Source organism: Taudactylus pleione, unplaced genomic scaffold (genome assembly GCF_031769625.1).
Source record: "Taudactylus pleione unplaced genomic scaffold, aTauple2 ptg000211l, whole genome shotgun sequence".
Lineage (NCBI taxonomy): Eukaryota > Metazoa > Chordata > Amphibia > Anura > Myobatrachidae > Taudactylus > Taudactylus pleione.
Genome location: NW_028284613.1, coordinates 6089685 through 6115106, shown reverse-complemented (window position 1 = coordinate 6115106; position 25422 = coordinate 6089685). Strand labels below are relative to the sequence as shown.

General features: G+C 44.1%; 1 protein-coding gene across 1 annotated transcript in view; it reads right to left on the bottom strand.

The window, feature by feature from the left end:
* The window catches only part of ZC4H2 (zinc finger C4H2-type containing), a 42983-nt gene extending 18046 nt beyond the window's left edge, over positions 1-24937 (bottom strand). Inside the window, exons 1-2 of the mRNA XM_088478222.1 lie at positions 24708-24937; positions 12315-12486 (exon numbers count right to left, since the gene is read on the bottom strand). Of these exons, the coding sequence (XP_088334348.1) occupies positions 12315-12486; positions 24708-24907 (372 nt within the window). The 5' untranslated portion in view covers positions 24908-24937. The remainder of the gene's footprint in view (positions 1-12314; positions 12487-24707) is intronic.
* Between the last annotated feature and the right edge of the window lie 485 nt (positions 24938-25422).

Here is a 25422-nt window from a genome sequence, read left to right as displayed (position 1 = left end):
TGTGGAAGGGGCCTGGAGTGAAACTGAGCGAACTCCACCATGTCGAAGGTGGACACCATTGATCCCAATGTCTGCATTGCAGCGTGAACTGACACTCGGCGACTGCGGAGCAGTCTGCACACTTGGTGTTGCATTAAGAAGATCTTGTCTATTGTTAGAAAGATTCTCTGAACCTGAGCATCTAAAAGGGCTCCTAAAATGTACCATTTTTGAGACAGTGTCAGAGAAGAATTTTTTCAGTTGATCAGCCACCCAATGTGTTTGTAGGAAGGCAATGGTCACCTGCAGATGGCAGTGATCAAGCTCTGGGAAGCTGGCCAACAGCAAGAGGACGTCTAATTACGAGAGCAGCCTGATCCCTTGACAACAAAGGGAGGCCGCCATAACTGCCATGATTTTGGTAAAGACCAGAGGGGCCATTGAAAGGACAAACGGTAGGGCCTGAAATTGGTAATGCTGCTGTAGGATAGCAAACCGGAGATATTGTTCATGAGAAGGCGCTATAGGTACATGTAGGCAAGCGTCCTGAATGTCCAGAGACACCATAAACTCCCCAGGCTCCATAGCCAGGATAAAAGAGCGGAGGGTTTCCATACAAAACCTGCACACCCTGATAAACTTGTTCAGAGATTTGAGATTGAGGATAGGCCGGTGAGACCAGTTGGGCTTTTGAACCAGGAAAAGGGTAGAATAATAGCCCTTGCCTCGTTGTGAGGAGGGAACCGGAATTATTACTGCTGAATTCAGTAAGGACTAAATGGCTTTTTGGAGCAGCAGGGCCTTGCTTGGGTCCGATGGAGGCCTTGTGCAAAAGAACTGCTGGGGGGGGGGTGTCACCTTAGGAAGTAGAGAACAAATCCGTGGGAGACCACTTCTATTATCCAGGCATCTGATGTGGTCTGATGCCAAAACTGGGTGAATTGAAGAAGTCGGCCTCCCACCCAGACTTGGCAGGTGGATGTCTAGTAACCCAGGCTTGTTTGGACTTAGGCTTGGAGGCCTTGGCTGATGCCTGCTGCAGTGGAAAGGACTTTTCCTTGAGGGCGAAAGGACCGAAAGGATAACGTCCGAGGCTTTGTATTAAATGTAAAGGGCAGGAACGCAGTCTTGGAAGCTGCCAAAGTAGTCACAATTTTATCTAATTCTGGACCAAATAGGATATATCCAGAATAAGGAAGGGACTCCAGAGCCCTGTTTGAACCAGAGTCTGCATTCCAGGAACGGAGCCAAACAATACGGCGAGGCACTACCGAAGTGGCAGATATCCTCGATGCCAGGAGAGTCGTATCCATAGCTGCTTCTCCCAAGTAGGAGGCTGCATCTTTAATATGAGATATGTAGGATAGTTGTTCCCTTGTAGTATCAGGGGGGAATGTCTCTCAATGGCTTTTGCCACCCAGGCCGTAGCCCTAGCAGGACGAGTAATAGCTCCAGTAAGGGGATCAGTATGAATGACTGGCGGACCTATGTCCGGTGGTTCAAATCCTGATGCTGGAAGACCGGCAGCAGCGAAGCTCCCGATAGGTAAGTGCACTAACTATACCTGACCCTCTCCCCCCCCAGTGCCTAACCCCTCCCGTAAGTGCCTAAACCTAACCCCCTTGTCCCCGCAGCCTAAACCTACCCCCCCTGTCCCCGCAGCCTAAACCTAACCCTCCCGGGGGGTGCCTAACCCTAACCTCCCCCCGGGGTGCCTAACCCTAACCCCCCCTTCCCCTAGCCTAGCCCTAACCCTCCCGGAGGGGTGCCTAACCCTAAGTCCCTCCCCAGGAGCCCCTAACCCCCCCCTGGCTGTCCGCACCCGCCACACCTTTGTGCGGTATGCCGGGCGTCGGGCTCCCGGCGTAGGGATAATGATAGGCATTGGGATTTTGACGCCTATCATTAGTCCCCTGTCGGGTTTGCACAGTTGGGAAGCCGGTGGTCAGCATTTCGACCGTCGGCTTCCTGACTGTATACCCCAGTAAGAGCATATGGATTTGTGACAAGCTTCTATACGCCTATCTGTAGTCTCCGTCAAGGAGGTTGTCGTATGGATGGGTAAGGTGGCATTCTTCACCAGACATGTTACCTGAAAATCTACTGCTGGGGGAACTTCCCATTTAGTGCAATCAGTAGCTGAAAGAGGGTAAAAGGAACTTAAACATTTTGAAATTTAAAACCTTTTACCGGGCATATTCCATGCTTCACTCATGTGATCAGATAGCTAATCAGAGTGAGGGAACAGTGGTAAAACTACCTTGTGTTGTCATTTAAAAAGTGGTTGTTTCTTCTTAGGAGCAGGTTCTTCCTATTTTTAAAATAGATTTTACAGCTCTCACACAAGCAGGTATATTTAATTTAGAGGGTGGCTCCTCGTCTCCTGAGACGGAGTCAGAGGGGCCTATTCATGATGCTAATTATCGGTAGCATCATGGATAATTAACATCCTAACTCACTGCGGCTGCCGGAGTAATTCATCATTGCTCCAGCGGGGTGACAGCTGATGTGAAATCCGCTGTCCCCGCGACTGGCTTCATTGCTCCTTTTCAGCTGTCGGGCGGTGGAGCGCTAAACCCCACAGATGACACGAGAGACAGTGTCTGGGGTAAGTGTGTGAATTCTACAGGCATTGCGCCTCAATATTATACGGCTCCCTGCAATGTTAACAATACAATTTCTTTAGCAAACTATATTACATTTGCACAGTGAAAGATCCATTTGCAGACTTCTATCTGGGAGTAAAAAGGACTGCCTTTTTTATATGGACCACCTATACGGACACTGGGCCTGATTCAGAGCCAGACGCTCTTTCAGAGCGCTCGCTCTGAATCAGTACCCTCCCACTCTTTTTTAGAGCGGCCTCCTGGCCGCTTGCATAGCTATAGCGAGCGGCCAAAAAGATGGTCGCGATGGTCAAGACCATCGCGACCATCGGGCTTACGACAAGACCCTTGTGGTAGGGACTCGTTGCCGCAAGCCCTGGAGTGCTTACGGCTCTATCAGAAAGCACTCCCACTGACATCACTTGTGATGATCACTTGTGATGTCAGTGGGGCCGGCCCCAGACGGTAGGCGTTCCCATGGGAACGCCTCCGTCTGGCCAGCCACGCCCCCAGCACGTCCACCAAAGTGGGCGTGCTGTCACTCAACATCGACAGCACGCCCCCTTTGTAGCGAGACCCATAGCGACGGCTTAGCTGTCGCTATGCGGGTCTCGCGCATGCGCACGATGGAGCCGGATCCCTCGTGCGCAAAGCGCATTTGGCCAACATCGACCCGCTTGCGAGCGGGTCTGAATTAGGCCCACAGTTCCAAGGTCAATAATAAATCCTTGCACTTTTCCAGTGCACAGGAAGAGAATACCTTGTATTGACATAAAGAGCTAGAAAGTTTTACTTTAAGCACTGAAATTGATATTTTATTACAATTTTTATTTGATCTGTTTATTAAATATATCTTATAGTATCATTTGTGTTTTCTTCACAAACTAGCGCTCCAACATATTTTTTCTGGTAGGATATAGAACTGTATAACCTGGCCTGTGGGAGATGTATACAGGGAGACTGGACCCAGCATTCCCAGAGACCTGTGCAGAAAATGGCTGTCGCGCGTCTCTGAGGGGGCGGAGTGTGAGGGAAGAGCAGCTCGGGAAGCAGCTAGACCGCAGTGGAATGGCGCCCTGAAGTGGGGGGAGGGGATGCAGGGAGAGCACCTTATCCCCCGTGCTGACATTAACCACTGGGTCCCCTGGCCTCTAAATATGCCTCTGCGCCAGTATATTAATGTCCCGGTGGACTAGTGGAGTCATAGGCACACCAGTGTCCACATCAGTGCCTCCGGTCCGTCTCCTGGGACCAGAGGCTAAACTGCGTAAAGATGCAGGCCCACCGCAAGCGGGGGTCCGTCTTACCTGTTCCCTGGATTCCGGGCTGCAGTCTGGGGAGCTTGCTAGCTAGTCCCCTCAAGAGTCCCGCCAGGAGTACCTAGCAGGGACTTGGCGTCACGGCACCGTAGAGGGGTGATGGAACAGCAGCGCAGACGTCCAAGGGACTGTCTTGTACTGCTGCTCAGTTTTAAAATACTAGAAATAAAAAATAAATCATAAAAAGAAGCTTGGGCTGCTTAAAGCAGCCCCACTGTTAATAATGGTGAACCAGCTCCTGCCATCCACCAACGAAATGGAGTTGCCCTCGGGCTGTGGGCGGGGTATAGGGGGAAGGACTGGAGCATCCTGGGATTGAAATGCTCTGCTGTTGGTGTCCGGTCCTCCAAGGTCCCACCTAAACCCCATTGTCTCCCTGTGGAGCCCTATGGACCCAGAAGAAGAAAGTTCAGTAAAAAGTGCTGAACTATAACAAAAACGCACAGCCGACATAACTGATAAGGTGGCACAATAAACTTTGGCCACCCTAGATGATTAATTGAGGAAAATGTAGCGTGCAATTTGATATAATGCAAATATAATGGCCAGCAAATTGGAGTGTTATCGTCAGGTTGTGCAGGATCGGGGATGAGGAAGGGTGCTGACACTGAACGATATATCGTTAAGTGTGGGCTCAATGTCCACTGCACAATATAATGAATGATAACGATATCATTATCGTTCATTATATCGTGTAGTGGATGCGCGGCATTACTCTGCAAGTGCGCAATATAATTGGTTCCTCGATCGGTAATAAGTTTATATTACCCCAATTAACACTTGACTGGCGTGTTCGCATGGGATGCGACTGAAACCAGCTGTGCTTCAGCTGACACGATCGCATCCCATGCAACCGCACCACCCCGCTGTGTCCCCTGGCTTTTATAGAGGAGATCCGTTCTACACTCCCCGGACCACCAGGCAGTGATGCAGCGATCCGTGACCTCCGGCATCACTGCTGGAATCGTGCCCCAGTATGCCATGAAAATGTATGCTCAGGGGACAAAAGTGCGTGGAAGGCAACTTTGTTATCCCCCTACCACTATTTGGCTGATCTCTGCAAGTGCAGAGATCATCATCAGCATCAGGGGGGACTGATCATCATCAATCTCTTTACTACTAAGGGAGTTTTGAGGAGGTAACGTTACTAGGGAGTTTTGAGGAGGTACTTTTAGAAGGATCTATGACACCGGGGGGGGTGTCTATTACAATGGGGGGGTGGGAGGCATTGGGACATGTGTGTGCAAGACACCTCCTGGGCATATGTTTTTTCAAGAAAATATTTAAAATGTATTTTTAAAAATAAATACTTTCTAAACTTATAGAAAATATAAATTCTGGCAGGTTTTGGGGAAAAAAGATCATCAGTTAAGTGGAATTAAAATATTACTACCAATACTAATTTAATAATTAAGCCGCATAAATATATTATTTGGACCCCTTAATTAAATGTAATTTAGTGACAATTAAATACATAGGTTTACCCACTTTGTTGATAAGAACTGGATTCTTCCCAGGCACTGCAGGAGTTAAAATTTTAAAAGATAATGATGAGCTTGATCACACCATCATGCTGGGCCTTATGAAGTCTCAACCCTTGCTGGATGCCCGGGCACTCACAGACACAGGGGTACTCTTGTGTATGTATACTATACATTTACTTACACACACATACACCATACATGCCGACATTCAGTTCCCTCCTTCCGGGAGGGAGCTGAATGACTGTGCACAGCAGGGGGCGTGGCCGGGTAATGACGTGGTTTTAGGGGCGGAGTTGGGGTGGAGCAACGCAATCGAATCATCGTGGCTCCGCCCCCTCTTCACAATGCCAAAAATATTGGCATTGTGAAGCAGGGGGCAGAGCCACGATGACACGATTCTGCGCGAATCGCGTCATCGAGCCCCCCGCTGCGGGGGTTTCTTGTAGTAGTTGGGGGGGGGGGTCAGGCTGCAGCCGGGAGGCTTGCCTGCCTTTCCGGGGGGTCGGGAGCGGCACCAGATATTCGAGAGGCTCCCAACCAAATCGAGAGGGTAGGCAAGCCTAACACACACACACACACACATATATATATATATATATATATATATATATATATACACACACACACATATACAGTAGTGTGCAAAAGTATTAGGCAGGTGTGAAAAAAATGCTGCAAAGTAAGAATGCTTTCAAAAATAGAAGTGTTAGTTTATTTTTAGCAATTAACAAAATACAATTAAGTAAATGAACAGAAGAGAAATCTAAATCAAATCAATATTTGGTGTGACCGCCCTTTACCTTCAAAACAGCATCAATTCTTCTTGGTACACTTGCACACAGTTTTTGAAGGAACTCGGCAGGGAGGTTGCTCCAAACACATCTTGGAGAACCACAGATCTTCTGTAGATGTAGGTTTGCTCAAATCCTTCTGTTTCTTCATGTGATCCCAGACAGACTCTATGTTGAGATCAGGGCTCTGTGGGGGCCATATCATCACTTCCAGGACTCCTTGTTCTTCTTTACTTGAAGATAGTTCTTAATGACATTGACTGTATATTTAGGGTCATTGTGCTGATGCAGAATAAATTTGGAGCCAATCAGACACATCCCTGATGGTATTACATGATGGATAAGTACCTGCCTGTATTTCTCAGCATTGAGGACACCATTAATCCTGACCAAATCGCCAAACTCCATTTGCTGAAATGCAGCCCCAAACTTGCAAGGAACCTCCACCATGCTTCACTGTTGCCTGCAGACACTCATTATTGTACCGTTCTCCAGCCCTTTGGCGAACAAACTGCCTTACGTTACAGCCAAATATTAAAAATGTTGACTCATCAGTCCAGAGCACCTGCTGCCATTTTTCTGCACCCTAGTTCCTATATTTTCGTGCATAGTCGAGTCGCTTGGCCTTGTTTCCACGTTGAAGGTATGGCTTTTTGGCTACAATTCTTCCATGAAGACGTCTGGCCAGACTTCTCCGAACAGTAGATTGGTATACCTGGGGGGGATCGGTATGAATGATCGGCGGACCTATGTCCGGCGGTTCAAATCCAGACGCCGCAAGACTGGCACCAGTGAAGATCCAGACTGCTCTAAAGGTAAGTATTTACTAACATAAACCGCCCCCCCCCAACCCTCCTTTAGGGGTGCCCAACCCTAACCTCCCTCCCCGCTGCCTAAACCTAACCCTCCCGGGCGGGGTGCCTAACCCTAACCCCCCCTTCCCCTAGCCTAACCCTCCCAGGGGGATGCCTAACCCTACGCCCCCCCCAGGAGCCCCTAACCTAACCCTCCCCCCCGCAGCTGTCCTTCGGTAAGTATGCCGGGCGTCGGGCTCCCGGCGTAGGTAAAATGACAGGCGTTGGGGCTTTGACGCCTGTCATTAGACCCCTGCTGGATTAGACAGTCGGGAAGCCAGCGGTCGGCATTACGACTGTCGGTTTCCTGACTGCATCCCATACCTGGGTCCCACTGGATTCTTTCATCTGATGCACTGTTTCCTTGGCCGACCACTGCGTCTAAGGTCCTCAAGGTTGCTTGTTTCACTGTACTTCTTCAAAAGAGCTTCAACAGCACATCTTGAAACCCCAGTCTGCTTTGAAATCTTTGCCTGAGACTTTGCTGATGATATATAACTACGTTGTGTCTTGTTGCTGTGCCATCCACAACCTCACCTTTGTAGCAGAGTTTGGCTGTTCCTCACCCTGTTTTAAGCTTCCTGCACAGCTGTTTCTGTTTCAGTTAATGACTGTTTCAACCTACATATGAAAATTATTATCATTATCACCTGTTTGGTATGATTAATCATACACCCGACTATAATCCTACAAAACCCCTGACTTTGTGCAAGTGTACCTAGAAAAATTTATGCTATTTTGAAGGCAAAGGGTGGTCACACCAAATATTGATTTGACATGAGAATGTCATAATGCCAACATGCCTGCAATGTCAACATATGCCACGTTGACATTGATTACATTTTGACCTAATTAGAATGTCAACAAACCACCCCTGGTGGTCTAGTGGTGACTTACCTGGTTTGGTGGTCAGCCGTTAAGAACTTCCAGCGGATCCAGCGGCGAGTATATCTAACCCCTAACCCCACCTCCAATAGCCTGACCCTCCGCTGCCGTTCCGTGCAGAATGTCAGCGTTTCACCTGTCAACATTCTGCACGTTGCAACATTTTTAATGTTGACATTTTGACTAGATCCCACATATACACACACACACAGCACAGCCCAAAAATCAGTCTGAACGTCCGCTCTGCACTCAGCCTAAGTGCAAATATAGAGGAAGGAGCAGGACTCGGAATGGTCTGTAGATGCATATGGAGCTTGCGCTGTGATTAAAAAAAAAAAATTGCAAGATTCACCGCCCAGCTTTGCCCATAATGTACTGATTATTTGTCTACGTCACTGCACTGTTCTTCTGGAGAGTATGGCATCTTTCTAAGCAACTTTTTCTTTAAATAGAATGTCAACATGTTGCATATAATTGCAATTTATACATATTCTCCCTTACAATCTAATTTTACAATTCCACTTTTTGCTTTATGATGATACAGTATGTGTGAATACTTATCCAGGCTTTATTACTATAGATTCTGTGAAAACGTTCTAAGGGCCTGATACAGCGATCACAAATGCAACTACGTACGCAGATTGAGCGATTGTTAGCCATTGCGCATGCATATAAGCCGCACTGTGCGTGGACTGTGATTGCACTGCGATTGCGCACGCATAGAGGAAGCCATCGCAGAGTGACCGTGTGAGCGGTTGGGAGTGGTGACGGGCGAGTTGTAGGAAAAGCGCAGACATGCCTGTCCGTTTGTACGCAGTTGCCTGGGCGTGCATAAATGATCCACTGCGATGGCATACGCAGCTTGAGAGCCCATTGCGTGTGCAGAGACTTGCAGTCTCTGCGGCAGGTCGGACCTGGTGTAAATGTTGCGTGAGTGGTCAATGTGCGTCGATGGTACCGATGGTTACGCAGAGGAGCGAGGTTGGACTGATATGAGAAGGCAGCAGTGGGCGTCTTTACGCCAGCTGTGCTTTGGCAGGCATTAGCATATTTTCGCAGCTGCATTGTGTTCAAAATCGCAGCTGCAATTGTTGCTGAATTAGGCCCTAAGTGCAGCACTTGTTTGGTTATGAAAGTAATTATCAGCTGTGACTGGCTACAGAAATCTCTTCTCTCTTCAGAAGATTGAATCAACATGTTAAATTACCAGCTGGCTATTGATCCAGGTCCTCATTACCATTGCTGGTATCAAAAGTATTTAAGCCTTTCCCCTGTGACTATATCTTCTAAGCTTATTTTATTGTTATTTTATCAGGCTGATCCTTCCCCTATGGTGACACTTATTATGATTAATAGGTCACAAGGTACAGTTCTCATTTACAAACAAAGCCTTTTAGTATAATGCATCTTTTAGCTCATTTTTAAATGGCGTAGGGCATGGCACTTTTAAAAGATAAGAATAAGTTTGTAGAATTATCTGTCATAACTATATCTTGTAATTTCTTTTACAACTTACAGATAACATTTTCTGGTTATGACCTATGATGGTTGGTGTTACATTTGCTATGTGTTGGCAGAGAATTATGATTAGACCTAAAAAATGTGTTAATAGACTATTAGAAACACATCATAAGTCTTTTTTTTCTCCAAACTATAGACAGATACTGAATTAATATTTTTGAACCAGATGGCCAAAGGAAAAAAAAAAAAAGATATATAAAAAAACATGAGGACACAAGATATGACTGCGGAATTAAAATCCCTGATCCAAGTGCTTTCAACACATAGTTTATTCCCCCCTGATGAAGTCATAAAGCCTATTACAGCCAGACAAAATGCGTAGGAAATTCTTACAGCATGAAATACCACTCTTATGGATCATTTTCATAGGACTTTCTGGTCTGGATACAAATGTCATGAAAGCACTTGAATAGCTAATTTTAAGTGAACTACAGATGTGCCCTCATACACTTAGCCATGCAGCGTGACATGCCTGGTGCGAGCGAGCTGCGCCAAGCAGTGCAGTGTCGCGTTTACTTAAGTGTGCGTCTAACTGGGCCCATACATCAACAATCACTTGGGGCAATTCTGCATTTCTCAGATGAAGGTGTAAAAAAAAAAAGAAAAAGATATCGGCAATGCATGGAGGTTACAGATTGCCGATTCCGACCAAAAAGTGATTGAAATCTGTAAATCAGGCTGTACAACATGTTGCATTACACAGACAAATCTGGGCTGGTAGTGTATGGTGCTGTAGATTGGTAGTGTATGGTACCGATCAGTCGTTTTACAGACTGTCACTAGTAAAACGATGAGCCTTTCACGATTGGCAGAACCGTTCTTTGGTAGAAATGATCTGAAAATCACTGAAATGTATGGGCGCATATTGGTGGATTGGAGAATCGTTAAATTGGGAGAAAAATTGCAAAATCTGTGAATTTGTTTTGTGAGTGCTGATGTATGGGCCCCATTAGTCGCAACGCAATGCGACACATCTGCTTCACGAAACGGCACTGATTAATTTGATATACGGCACTTGTATATCTGTGTGCAACCAAGTCTGAATCTGTACAATGGAACCTGGCGTGAAGCTGTGGACGCTGCATTGTGTAGCACTCCGTATACAGAGTCACACACAGATATACAAGTGTCACATATTAAAATAATCAGGGCAGTCTCGGTTTTGATGCACAATAGTGAAAATAAAGACGCAAGATAGACGCTCGACACAAGCAGAGTTGCATGGGACCCGGCACCTGAAGGGCTGTTTGGCGCGACTGCTGCAATAGTGTATGAGGACATATCTATATCTCATAAGATAATGTTAATATGTTAATATACAGGAAGGATACATATTCTTCTTAGTAATTGCCCCCTAGCATAAGGGATTGCACCTCAGATAAACAATGAAAATACCCAAAGAAATATAAAGATGAGCCTAATTTTTTATATATTTGGAACAATGCTAATTTTTTGATTTGAAACAATATTCATGTTAATTTATCTTATAAATTATGGAGCAAGAGGCATCATTGTCTGTCTGTGATGTCATAGGGCCGTATTCAATTAGAAGCAAAAAACTGAGATCCACGAAAAAGTATCGCCGATTGCGTCTTTTCGCCTGTCGGAAACTTATCTCTGTATTCAATTCCATCCGTTTTCGCGTATGAGGAAAGTCAATGTAATAGGCGAAAAAGATTCGCCTCTGCATAGGTGGAGAAAAGAAGTGCAACATTTTTGTTTTGGGGAGCAAAGGTGGGGAAACCACTCAGAACCCTTGGGACAACCCCCCAAAGGATAAGTGTGTCAAAATATTCCTGAAAAAAAACTAAAGAACATCCCAAAAAAATATTTTGAATTTGGGGGTGAAAAAGCACAAAATGGGGGGACAAATTCAAAAACTACTGAAATAAGGTTCTGAGGGTGCTCTAAGAAGGGGTCAAGTGTTTTTGGGGTTGCAGGTGTTTTTATGGAGGTGGAATTTCACTTTTAATAAAACTTCACTTTAGAGACATTAAAAGATGCTATCACCCATTTTCAGGTACCCCAAATTTGCCAGGAATACTTTTTTTCACCAAAAAATACTGCTTTATGCCATTCTTCACCACTTCTGCAAAGACGCTAATTAGAGGCTATTGTACCAACTTAAGAACCCCAAACAGTTTTATTAGATATATTCGGGCACTACTACATTGATCCCCAATGTTTCTGCATCTTTTTGGGGTGTTCAGGCTGATTCCCCCGATTCTGACACCATTTTCCGTCTGTTTTGACATCGCGTGTCGCTGTTTTCGCCTCTTTTGGAATTAAGGCGAATAGCGGGGACACGCACGATAATTTTCCGGTGCCAAAATACGCGACGCACAGTAGATGAAAAACCGGCACGCGAAACTTATTGAATACCGCCCCTAGTCCTTGTTAATCGATTCAATGCAGCTTCATGAATAATGGTCCAGTCCACAGAATGTCTCTTCTGGATGTATGCAGGTCTTATAGTCAGGCTTGCCTACCCTCCCGATTTGGCCGGGAGCCTCCCGATCTTCGGGTGCCGCTCCCGGCCCCCCGGAAAGGCAGGCAAGCCTCCCGGAAGCCTCCGACCCTCCCGTCCTCCCCCCTGAAAAGATTATATATCCCAACAGCGGGGGAGCCGGTGACGCGATTCGCGCTGAATCGCGTCATCGCGGCCCCGCCCCCTGCTTCACACTGCCGAAAATAACGACATTGTGAAGAGGGGCGGAGCCACGATGACGCGATCGTGAGGCTCCGCCCACGGCTCCACCCCCAATTGGCTGGCCCGCCCCCAATGACCGCCCCCGCCCCCCCACTGTTAGCCGACAATCAGCTCCCTCCCGGAAGACTGGAGCCGATTGTCGGCAAGTATGCTTATAGTACATACCACATTAATGTCAGCATGGATAAGTCTCAGCTCTTCCACATGGGCCATCTTCTCCTGAAGCAAAAGGTCCATTTCTTGTTTGTACTCCTTCAGGTGTCGTTCCTCAGACTCCAAGGAATCAAATTCTGCTTTCAGACGAGCCTTTATCTTCTCCATCTGAAGAGTCTTGTTCCTGGAGGAACCAAAATGGCCATAGTTATTACATAATACCACAGATCTTACAAAAAAAACAAACCAATAAATTGTACGCCAGCTTGAGATCAGGGCTTCTATGCTCCATATTCAGCAACTAAGCACATGAAATATATTTTCCTCCCTAACTGAGCCTGAATTCAGTCAGTATAAGTTGTACATTTGAACATATAAAACCAGACTCCCATTACTGCTGATGTAATATCCTCTTATTAATTTAGATGTTTCAAGCTGTCACTTAATATTTTTCTTAGTCAATTGATGGGAGAAATTCAGTACTACAGCTGCTAGAGAGCTCACAGTGAGCTATAACATCTAATTTGTCAGCTAAGCATTCTGGGAAACATTTCAGAACCAAAATGTAAATTATTATCCTGACAAATTCTCCAAAATGTTTGCATCATCATCAGCATATATTGATATCCTTCCTTAGAAAGGGCAGGAGCAGCTAAGCAGTAAAAGTTTAAGTAGGAAAAATTGAGTAACTAAATATATTTACAGCTGTCCAAACACACAGTTCCATCCTTGACCACACACACATTGTGCATACAAACTTAGTATTTGACAAATACTTTTGTGCTACCATGAATCCGGTGCCATTTTGCAAGGAACAGTATGTAATTCAGTAGACAATCTCTGAATACATGCCATCTGCAGCAAACACATTTAGGGCCATATTCAATTTGAAACGAAAAGTCAGTTATTGGTGATAATTTATCGCCGATGACATCATTTTCGCCATTTTCACTTATCCCCATATTCAATTTCAAAGACTTTTCGCAGGTGCGAAATGTCTTTGGAAAAAAACGGGGATAAGTTTTCACCACTGTTTAGGTGGCGAACAAAAGTGCAGAATTGGGGTTTAGGGGTGTAGAAAAAAAAAATTAGTCTGCACCCTATGAAATGTCAACTTAAAGTAAATTGTGTAAAAAAAAAAACTAGCAAAATCGATCCCGTGGTGGTTCCCAAGTATGCGGCAGGTGTTTTCTAGAATGCGGCAGGTGGATTTTTGAAGAATTTTTAAAAATCACTTTAGGGACTTAACAATATGCCTGCACCCATTTTCATGTACCCCAAATTTTACGGAACTAGTTATTCCCCCCCCCCAAAAAAAAAAACCTAAGTGCTATTCTTTAACACTTCTTTACAGGCGCATTTATGCACCTGCTGCGGCTATTTAAAAACTCCAATTACCTTCAGCAGGCCAGATCAGGGGGTACCCATAGTGATCCCTCATGTCAGACCATCTTTCGGGGGGTGACAGGCTGATTTCCCCTAAAGTGACAGGACTTAACGATACTTACCTTTCCGCCGGGTCCCGTTTTCACCAGATTTTAATTGAATAAGAGGTTAAGCGGGCACGCGCCCGATACTTTATCCCTGCAAAAACGGCGATGATGGCGAAAAGTCCGACCTCTGACTTTTCGCCTCAAATATGATATCGCCCTATGAGACAAAACTTGTGTTTGAAATAAGTTAGCTTTCAGAAGTCAATAATCTAGAAAAAAAAAGCTTTTAACATTTTCCCAAGGGGCAGGAAAGATATTCAGGCCTACAGTTATTTTTAATGAGTTTATTCTCATTGGGTTAATAGTCAATGTCACCAAAATAATATTTTAGGAAGCATACATTTTCTCACCCAGAGTAACATGACAATTGCAAAGTGATGTTTAAAATCGAAGATGGCAGCCTGTTGTGTTGTGAAGGTTTTGTTTATAAAAAAAAAATAATAATAATAATAATTTTGGAAGATAAATGAATAATTATGCAAATAAGTATTCGGCACTTTTGTAGATATCCCTCGCATTTAATGTATAAGACGGAATGGAAAAAATATATATTTTCTCCAATTCTACAATTTATTTTGCTCTTAGAATATTGCAAGACAAGTAAAATGAATTATTACCTCCACCAAAACTATTGCTGGCCTATAAAGTTACATAATATTTCAAAATAAGTATTTATTCCGCTATATATAGTTCTACAATATAAATTTTAATAAAAGTGTATTATGGTGCATACACATGGTCAGATTTTTCCTTCAGAATGAACGATAACGATAACGATGTAAAAATCGTTCAGTCGTTCATATCTGAAGGAAAATCTGACATACCTGAACGATGGACAATCAACGATGCGCGTTCCCGTTTGTCAGATAACGATATCTGACATCTGATGTGTTTGCAGTCAGACTTGGACGATTCCATTCATTTTAATGCAGTCAAAAATCGTTCAAAACTTTGGTAAAATCGTTCAAATCGTTCATCTGACAAGTCTGACAAATCTGACCGTGTGTATGCTCCATTAGTCAGATTTTGACCAAATTCAATTTGTGTACACATTAGACTTCTCTTTATAATGAGAGAAAGCGTGTCTGTCTGTCCTTTATGCACGGCCAGAGTCTTGGACCTAGCTCCACCAAATTTTCGCAGGGTGGTGTAGTTTGACCAGGAATGTTTTTGCCAAGGTATGAACTTCGTCAGGGCCACACACTGTCTACAACCCCTAAAAATCGCTACACTCTTAAGGCGCGTATCCACTACACAATTAAAATGAGCGATTGAATGATTATGACATTATTATCGTTCAATCGTTCATTAATCGTGCAGCAATTGTGTAGTACAGTGGTTCTCAAACTCGGTCCTCAGGACCCCACACAGGTCACATTTTCCAGGTCACCTAGCAGGTGCACAGGTGTATTCATTACTCACTGACACTTTTTAAGAGATCCACAGGTGGAGCTAATATTTCACTTGTGATTCTGTGAGGAGACCTGGAGAACATGCACTGTTTGGGGTCCTGAGGACCGAGTTTGAGAACCTGTGGTGTAGTAAAATGCCTGCAACAACCAGCTTCCGCTGGTCTCTGAAGGTACCTATTGTCGTCGTCCCTACATGCTGGTCAATTTTTCCAATATCATTGGTATATCGTCCATATATCGTACAGTCGATACACGTTGATCGATCAACGATCAAATGATAAGCCACTCCCCTGACACTCCCAAACCTCCATTTGTGATCATCCCTGCCGAAGCAGGACCACGCAGATCTTCATTTTCCAAAAAGGTAAGTGCAAAACCACTGTCCATATGAAGTCCAAAAGCCGAAGTTATGGTACTATGAACTGCTCCCCTTTGTTCTTGGGAAAGAACCAAAAGAGACGGTCGCAGTGCTCGCTGGAGCCAGAGGTGGTAGAGGACCTCGTTCCGGATTTGGAGAGTCAGGAACAGGTAAGCAATTAACAATTCTAAACATTAGTTTCGTTCTACTTTCAAAATTTCTCAACTGACTCCCACTTTTGACAGTTTTAAAATTTTTATTGTCTTCAAAGCCACTGTATGGTATTTTTTTATTTTACATAATAATATATATTTTTTCATCTTTCCAAGGTGGAAGATCTGGACGTGGATCCTGACCCTTAATCCCGAGAGCCCACAGAGGTAGTAGAGTCTGAAATTGAGAGGCTGTCCGCGCAAGCACCCGCCAAGAAGCGGAGGGCAGTTTCCAAGACTCCAGCCTCTGGACCATCAACGAGAGACACACTTTTTAAACATGCTGAGGAGGTTTTACAGAAGCCCCAGAGTGCAAATCAAGTTTTTGGCATGAATAAGGGCCACAAAATGGACAGCATGGCTCCAAACCAGCTACTTCATTTCAAACGCATAATATATAACTTTATAATACTTGCTCATCAAGGAAAATTGGATGAGCATAGTACTGTCGGGTCATATACTATAGCGCAACCCACCCCATTGTCCTCTAGCAATCCCCCCGTCCCACCTCATAGACCGGCATATCTCCCTATGCCAATTCTTCCTCTGTCACATTCCCTCACCTATCAAGCGATGGGCAGCCCACAAACACCATCTCCCTTTCCCAGCACATCCAGGAGTGATGTGCACTCAGCATGGATGAGTGCACAAACCACCCTACAGGCTGAAGGAGACTTTTATCATTTGTGATTTTTTTATTGTTCATTGTTTTCGTGTTTTATAAATATGTCACGCCTTTTTCTTTGTTTTTTTTTTCTGAAGAATGACCTTGAGTATGTACATAGTACCATGACTTTGGCAAATGGACTTCATTTGCACTTGTTTACTGGACATTGTGACTTATGTATACTTCTTGTGCTCTTACCATGAACACTGTTTCAAGATTCTGTTTCTTTGCCTTTACCTTGATTATGTTAGCATCACTGTAAATGGTCTCAACTGTATATTACAATTTATTTCAGTGCCTGATTCTTTGTATTTACTCAGGAGGCACTCATTGGTCTGGTATTAATCAATGAAGTCACATTAATATTATCATTTTTTTTTCCAAAGTTACATATCTTGTGTTGTGTTTTTCTTGGCATTATTTATTATATTTTTAAATGGTAGTGCTTTGAAGTTTTATAAGGGAAGGGGGTTGTGCTACTGTTTTACTTGATCCAGGGTCTAGATAGTTTTAGATGGTTATTAATTCTATATATAAAAAAAAAATCTTTTATCAATAGTAGACTTTTATCATCATAACTCCTGAGGTTCATTTTGTGTCATAAACAGTAAGTACACATCATGTGGAGTTTGGAGAGGGCTAGTGTGCAGACACTGGGCCTGATTCAGAGATGGACGAAATTGCACAGCCCCACACAAGCCGCTGTACAATTCTGTCTATTTGAAATGCAAATGCAAAAGGAGGTGTCACACATCTTGCTGCATCTGCGTGATCCCTGTGCTGCTATCAAGGTCGCAGCCATGGGCTCAACATTGAAACAATCGCGACCATCGCTCACGATAGTTGCTGATGTTCCATGGGCGAGGCTGCGGGAGCTGCACCCACGCAGACTCTAGCCTCTTCCCTGCCGGCAAACCACTGCCAGGTGCCGTATTTTATGTGTAGTGTCATTACATTTTTAAGGTTAACAAATAACATAACTTGTTAGATCCATATACTATTTTTTAAATTAAAAAAAAATTTTTTGCAAGATAAATGCAAGAATTTTTATTCAGGCTCCACCGTCAGAGGCCCGTCCATTTTTGTCGGCATCTAAATATATAAACTTATAGCTCGCATTTACTATAGCCGTCATGACTATACTAAAATAGCCCTTGTAGTTAACATGTTTCCCGTCGACTGCCCCTCCACAATTCGGGAAATTCCATTTCACCTCAAAATTCTTCAGCAACAGTTTACCATTCTTCAATGGAATATGGAAACTACAAAAAAAAATAAAAAATACACAAGATGGGCATTTTAGTTGATGATAATATACCATATAGTAGCATTAATATACATTTTTGGGGAATATACTATTTGAGAACATATTAAGATTTATAATAACTTTATATTTACTGTGCGGTTTACATTTGGGTCAAGCATAAGATATCATAAAGTCAGTTCAGAAAATATTCTTAAGGGGCGTACAGTGGGGTACAGCAGCGTCTATCATAAGGAGAGTTAGCATATAACAAGGGGTGTACAGTGGGGTGCAGCAGCATCTATCATAAAGACAGCTAACAAAATATACCTAAGGTGCATACGGTGGGGTGCAGCAGCGTATATTATTGACAGTGTATGCAAAATTTGTAATTACTGTACCTTAAAATACTGAGACTTCAGGACAGTAAATATGGCTCGGCATGTCTCTGGAATGATGTGTCCCAAAGTTTGAGACGAAATGAGGCTGCCAAACTTCAAATCAGCTTGTTATCTTCCAGTTGCAAGGTACCACAGGGTTGCGATGAGTCTCTCCTCAGGGGGTATGGACCTCCGCATCTTGGTATCCTGTCTCTGAATGTAGGGAGTCACCAGACTCAGCAACTCCCAAAAGGTGACATCATCCATCCGTAGAAAATTACGAAAGTTATCAGGGTTGTTCTCTCAGATTTCAGCAAGCAGTGGCATGTGCGAGAGAGAATCCCTCTGCAGCAGCCACTGCTTGGTCCAGCACAAGTGAACCCTTCTCCTCTTCACGGACCCCTCCCATCAGCCAACAGAACAACTCCAGCATATGCTGTCATCACACAATAGCGATAAGGATAAGGATCCATGATGAGCAAAAATAAGCGCAGTTTGTTTAAAGACAAGCCAAAAACAAACCAGAGCAAATTAGCAATGCAATAGCGTTCAGCAGGTATAATTCAAACCAAACTAGCCACAGAGCATAAATGCAATGAATAAAATGTCAACCACCTATATATTCCCTCATGAAAGCCCCACCCACCCATCAAGAAACATCAGCCCAGTATACACCCCTCAAGAAAAATCTGTCACTCAATTTGAAGTACACAATATCGATTAACGTTTACAAATCGTACAGGGTAAACGATCATATGTACAGGTAAATTTCAAGGGAAAATCATTTGACGATATGGTACTGGGAGCATATCGTGTAGTGGATATACACCTTTACATTACACACGTTCTGAGGCTGGCCCCAGTGGAAATTGGCAGTCTATCAAAAACCTGTGTGAAAGCTACAAAAGTATCCTTTTAACCTCAAGTGCCAAACTTTATGAATCATGCAAGTTCATATTAAATCCAGAGTTAGTCCTTTTTAAAGTGACCATATATATTAGTCAGCCTTCTGTGTTTGCAAGCAATGGCGTAACTAGAACTTTGGAGGCCACATAGCAAGATCTTAAAAGGGCCTCCCCAGAGTAAAAAAATATATATACATTTGTCCCCACACAGAGCCCATTTAGGCTATGACACACAGTAGTACCCCTTATACATTATACCACACAGTAATGCCCTTTACAGATTATGCCACATAGTAGTAGTGCCCCATATAACACATTATTCCACACAATAGTAGCACCCTTGCCCATTATGCCACACAGTAATGCCCCTTACACATTATGCCCCCCCAACTCACCTCCCAGTCTCCCTCTAGCAGCCTCTCGCCTCCTCCTGTGTGCCATCAGCAGCCAGCAGGTGTGGATTTGGGTCAGGCCACCAGCTAATTACAGCTGGCGCACCGGCAGACATGGACAGACAGTGCTGATGCAATTTGAAACTGGCGCCGATTGCGAGCCAATTGAAGCTCACAGACCGACAGTCAATCAGGAGCCGCCACTGCTGATTGCCTCGTGACCAGCGGCGCTGTCTCTCCATATCTGCCTGCCGGTGTGCCAGCTATAATCAGCTGGCGGGCTGGCAAAAAATCAACACAGCGGCCCTGACTGGACCAGCCAATCTTGTGTGCTCACTGGATGCAGGGGGAGCGGCGGGCCGCAGAGGCAGCTCGGGCGCCATACCAGCCGCACCCCTTGCACCCACGGTAGTTACGCCACTGTTTTCATGCATGCCAGCAAACAGTGGGGTCGTTTTCAGGATCAATGGAATGGGGGACAATCTAAACAAATAATGGCTGCAGGTGTACTTCTAGGTCCAGTCTTCCATCCGGGCAATGTCGGGTATCCCAGCTAGTTCACAATATTGCTGTACATGCTGTCACTTCAACGAAGTCCTTTATATTGTGAATACTTCTAGAGAAGAAACTAAGCGGTCTGTGGGCCTGATTCAGAGCTGAACGCTCTGACCAGAGCGCTCGCTTTGAATCAGGGCCCTCCTACCTTTTTTTGGAGCGTCCTCATGGACGCTCGCATAGCTGTGGGTTATCACCCACAGCTATAGCGAGCGTCCATGATGATGGTCGCGTTGGTCTTGACCATCGGGCTTGCGACGGAGACCCTACGGTAGGGTCTCGCTGCCACAAGCCCTGGAGTGATTTTGGCTCTATCAGAGCCAAAATCACTCCCACTGACATCACTAGTGATGTCAGTGGGGCTGGCTTGAGACGGTAGGCGTTCCCATGGGAACGGCTCCGTCTGGCAGGCACGCCCACCAAAGGGGGCGTGCTGTCAATCAACATCGACAGCATGCCCCCTTTGGTGCGAGACCCGGAGCGATGGAGAGCCCGTCGCTCGCCGGGTCTCGCGCATGCGCAGTGGGGGAACATTGACCCGCTTGCGAGCGTACTGCCGCTCGCGAGCGGGTCTGAATGACCCCCTATGTTCTAATAATAATGGCACAGTCACAATTATTATGTACCCATATTGCAGGGGATAATTTCATTTTTAATAAAATATCTCCGCTATGGACCAAGTGGAACTCACAGGGACAGAGTTGCGGTAACCGCTGTCCCTGCGAGTTATATCCCCGGCAAATTAAATCTTTCACGTTTGTGAAAGACGTCTCCTGTGGAAGCTAGCACTGTACATATGCACAGCGTCAGCTTCCGGAGCCGGATGAAGGTTGTGAGAGAGAGATCGAAAGATCTCTCTCCTTCTCTTGGAGCCTCCATAGGCTTAAAGCAGTTTAAACCATCTGAAGATTGTGTAAACTACCGAGGCCAAACTCCGAAAAGCTTAGTTTTTTGGAGTTTGGTACATAGGGGGTCAGATCGTAGTCCTCAATGATAATAATGGGGACTGCAATCTGCAGTGCTAATTAGCACTTTGCATGAGATTTATGTGACATCTCCTGCATTGTGCCATTAATACCATACATAAAATTATGCAGAAACTGCAGTTTCTGCATACATTTTTGTAAAAAAAACAGTTTAATACATAGGCCATAGGTTTCCAAACGCGGTCCTCAAGGCTCCCAACAGTTCAGGTTTTAGAGATATCCATAGGTGAGCACAGGTGACTTAATTAGTGCCTCAGTCAATAAGATTTAACCACCAGTGCTCAACCATGGATATCTCTAAAACCTGAATTGTTGGGGAGCCTTGATGACCATCTTTGGGAATCTCTGACATAGGCCCCTAAATAAGATAAGATAAGATAAGATAACGAAAACTAAATTACAAATGTGTAGATGTTTGCTGTAGGATGTGTCTGGGGCTGCCTCATGTCCTCTTGTTGTGCTATGTTGCTTTAAACAGCTGTGTATTATCAGACTCTATATCATGTAATTTGCACTATAATATTAATTACATTGCATTGAATATGTTACATGTACAGCATGTCTTGGTAGTCTACAAAATACATCAAGTTTAATTAAATTATTTAAATCAAATGCATGTTGCCAATTCAGGTTGTTGCAGAAATCACAACAGAAACTGTTGTCTAAAACACAGCTACACACTAATGGGAAGTTAGTTAAAAGCAAAAGATATCCAGTAAATTGTTACCATTTGCCAATTACACTCTAGTCTGAAAAGATTTTATCAGGGAGAGATTTTTTGGTTTAAAAATAATGCACCTAAAGACATCTCTAGTGCACATTTTCCCTGTAATTTCAGTCTGTAGAACCAGCTGACACAGGACTCCGGAGACGTAAGAATACTCATTATATGGGTGCAGAGTGTGCGCTGTGGGACCCCCTGGACCCAGGGGCTTGTATTCACCGCACGCCCTGCACCCATTAAAGATATGCCAGTGGTGGCTAGCTTTACATTGTAATTCAGTCATTTGGCTTGGAATTAGAATGACTAGTTCTATGCAATTCAGCCCTCCACACATTCATCTACATTCTTATCTGATCAGCACGATCAAGAACAACCAGATTTAATGTGTATAGTCAACTTTAAATGATTAACAACACACTTTGGGCATGATTCAATTAGGCACAAGGTTTACTGCGCAGGGAAAAGATCCGGGTTCCACGGCTGGAGCTATTCAATCACTCAGCATTTTCCCCGCACGGTAACCCATAGATTCCACGTAAAATGTGAGACCTATGTGTTTCCCCACACGTTAAATTGAGAATGGGGACTGCGGTTTAAAGGGCTAATTAGCCTTTTGTAGGATATTTCTGTGAAATCTCCTGCATTTAGCTATTGATATGTAGCAGTGAGGTCAATGGCTGGGTAGGCACACATGGAGATGGGTCTGAGTGCTGGGAGCCTGTCTCACCCCCTAATCATTGTATCTCTTCTCTCACTACACTAATCTTCAGTGTCCATTGATTCTCCTACCTGCATTACTGTCTTCTCTTGCTTCTGCTGACTGAACTCCGATCTCTATACGTTGCAGTTCACTTCCTGGTCACATGAAACATCCAAGATGTCCATCAGTGCTCAAGGCATGCCCCCCATACTCAGAGGCATGCCTCTATTAGCTCTCTTTTTGTGCAGCTTACTGCCCGTGGAGTGGCTTTGTCCCCAGCTCTGCAAGCAGTGTCTGCCTATACAGAAGCGGGGCTGAGCTGCTGCTGCCTCATCACTAGCCTCCCTTCAGTCCCATGGAGCTCCACAAAGCTGGTGAGTGTTAACTATAAAAATGATTACAATAAACAAAGAAGATGTTTAGAAGTTATAAATATCTTCTTTCTATTATTCTAATCATTTGTATATCAAATCTCAGAGGTATGACAGGGGAGGCTCTACCTCTCCTGCCCACTCTGACTGCATGTCCCTGATATGTAGCTGGGATACATAAAAGCTATGCAGAAACTCTAAGTCTTGCATCATTTTATGAAAAATTGCCTTAATAAATATGCCGATAAATAATTTTCTGCTCTAGGTATAAATTAAACAATACAACATTTAATGACAAAATGGTATGTTGTAGATTGCTTTACAATTGAAAAATCAATTTATATTTATTTTGTTTAATATTGAGAACAAAGTAAGATGAAAAGGGAGCTGGGTACCTAAAAAGATTGCAATTTGTACAAAGAACTGAAGGTATAACAGGTCAGGCTCATACACACAAGTACTGAAAAACAGAAAAACAATACTAGTCACATGCACAAACAAAAGTCACATGCACAAACAAAACCTTGTACTTTACAAAAAACTTGGCTTGATCCATCTCAAAGTTATCCTTCAGCACAGTGTACTATGTTTTTATTGAGCATTACCACATATATACTGTATCATTCTATTTTACCAAGCATTAATGCTTCTAAACCCTTCAGGTAATGCCAAAATGAACACAAAGTGAATGCTGGTCAGAAAGAGTGTACACACTACAGGGTCATTCACATTTGTGATTTCAAACTATCAATATCAATATTGATTCAATATAATTAATTAAAATTAATGTCTATGCTTATAAGGCAACAATATACATATAAATGAAAAAGTACAATTTCAAAGGATAGAAATACACTGTTAACAAGTCCAGCGTTAGATACAGATTGTATCCCTGGAAGCTTAAACTGGCCACAAACATAGCGATATTTTACCCGATCTGGCCGATTCTGACACATGGGAACGACAGATCGTGTAAATATGGCCAAATCCTGAGTAAATCGTGAGTCCCCACTCACGATCACGATGCGATGCGCGTCCCCGCTGGTCGCACATCGCATCATCACATGTGCCGTGCAGTAGGGCAGATCTGACAATCTAGGAGGCGATGCACTGTGAAAGTCTGACTGCAGGAGAGATCGTATGAAGATTGGACACCAAATCGTGTGCAGATCGTGTGGAGATTGTGTGCAGAGCTGCCGGGGAGAGTTTGAAGGGAAATCGTACACATCGGCTGATCGTGTGCAGATCGCTATGTGTGTGGGCAGCATAAGGGACAGGCATTTTTTCTAGTACAGGGTTCAGAGGTGACCTGAATTACCACAATAGATAAGTGGATGTTAGTAAGTTAAAGCAGATGCATTTAGTTCTACATACTCCCATTGTCCATAGATGCAGTAACACTTGAATCTCATAGGAAATGCTTCAAGCTATTGTGTACATACACAACAGTAGTCTAAATACTAGAGAATGGGATGATAATCACTTCACTGGCTACATTGTAACACCAGTGAGTGACTATACACCCCAACTGGTCTAACCATACTGGTGTAATTGGTATTATCTTCTTTAACTGGAGGATCATGCCACTACCAAGCCATTCCTGTACACAGCAAGCAATTGGGTATTACCCAGTATTATTGTACATGTTACATTAGGATAGAAAATATATATTATATATACACACACACTTTCATTGCTGAAAAACATTTTCCATAATCCCTAGGGCCATGCACAATCTCCGAGCAAACATATGTTATGGGGGATGGCTCCTAGACTGCACCAGCTCCACATCTATATGCTAGGGACATTCACTTGGCCATAAAAATCCTGCACTTCGTGTTGCCTCTATAATGGACTAAGAAATAGAATTCTTCTAATAACTGTACGGGAATAATGATGGTGCCTGTAGTCCTCTTTACAGGGTAACAATAGTCTTTGCAGAACAGAATGCATTCTACAGTAAGATACATTTATAGAACAACAATGCAGTTAGTTGAGTGCCCATACCTGATCTCTTTGATGCTCTCCAGCTTGCACATAATCTCCTGCTCATCACCCATACTCTGCACTCTGCAAACAAGCGTCCAGTGAAATGTGTGCAGAAAACAATACAATAGATATAAATGTATGCACACAGCTCCGATCCAGCAAAGTGACGCCCGCGCTGCCTGCTGGGAAATACAGTCCGCTGTGTAATGTCTCCTCATAGCCGAAGTAGCCAACAGAAACTATATCTCCCAGAAGGCAATGGGCGCCCCTCTGCCTGCACTTCCTGCAGCTCCACACACAATCTCACTCTCTCTCACAGCCCCAGCCAGCCTCTTGCAGAACAGCTCCACTGCTCCCAGTCTTAATCAATTTGCCAGAGCTAATGATGTGAGAGGCTGTCAGGGGAGGGAGGGCAGCGTTTTGTATCCAGATTAATGGTAGACAGAATATCATAATATATTACTCTTCCTAATGAGTATGTGTGGCCCTGCTGGGGAGGATGTTAATATGCTGGTCTTTGCCTGACTGCTTCTCCCATTCATCAATGGCTTATTAGTGTGAAGAATGAAATTTATGGGCTAGGACTATTAGTGGAATTGAGGTGTCTGTTTGATATCATTCAGCCATTGTTTCTGCATAAAACAAGACCTCTAATATAAAACATATCAAGTGACTGAATAGAGACTGAGGTGTACTGCACCCAAAGGATGAATAAGACATCAGCACCCAAAGG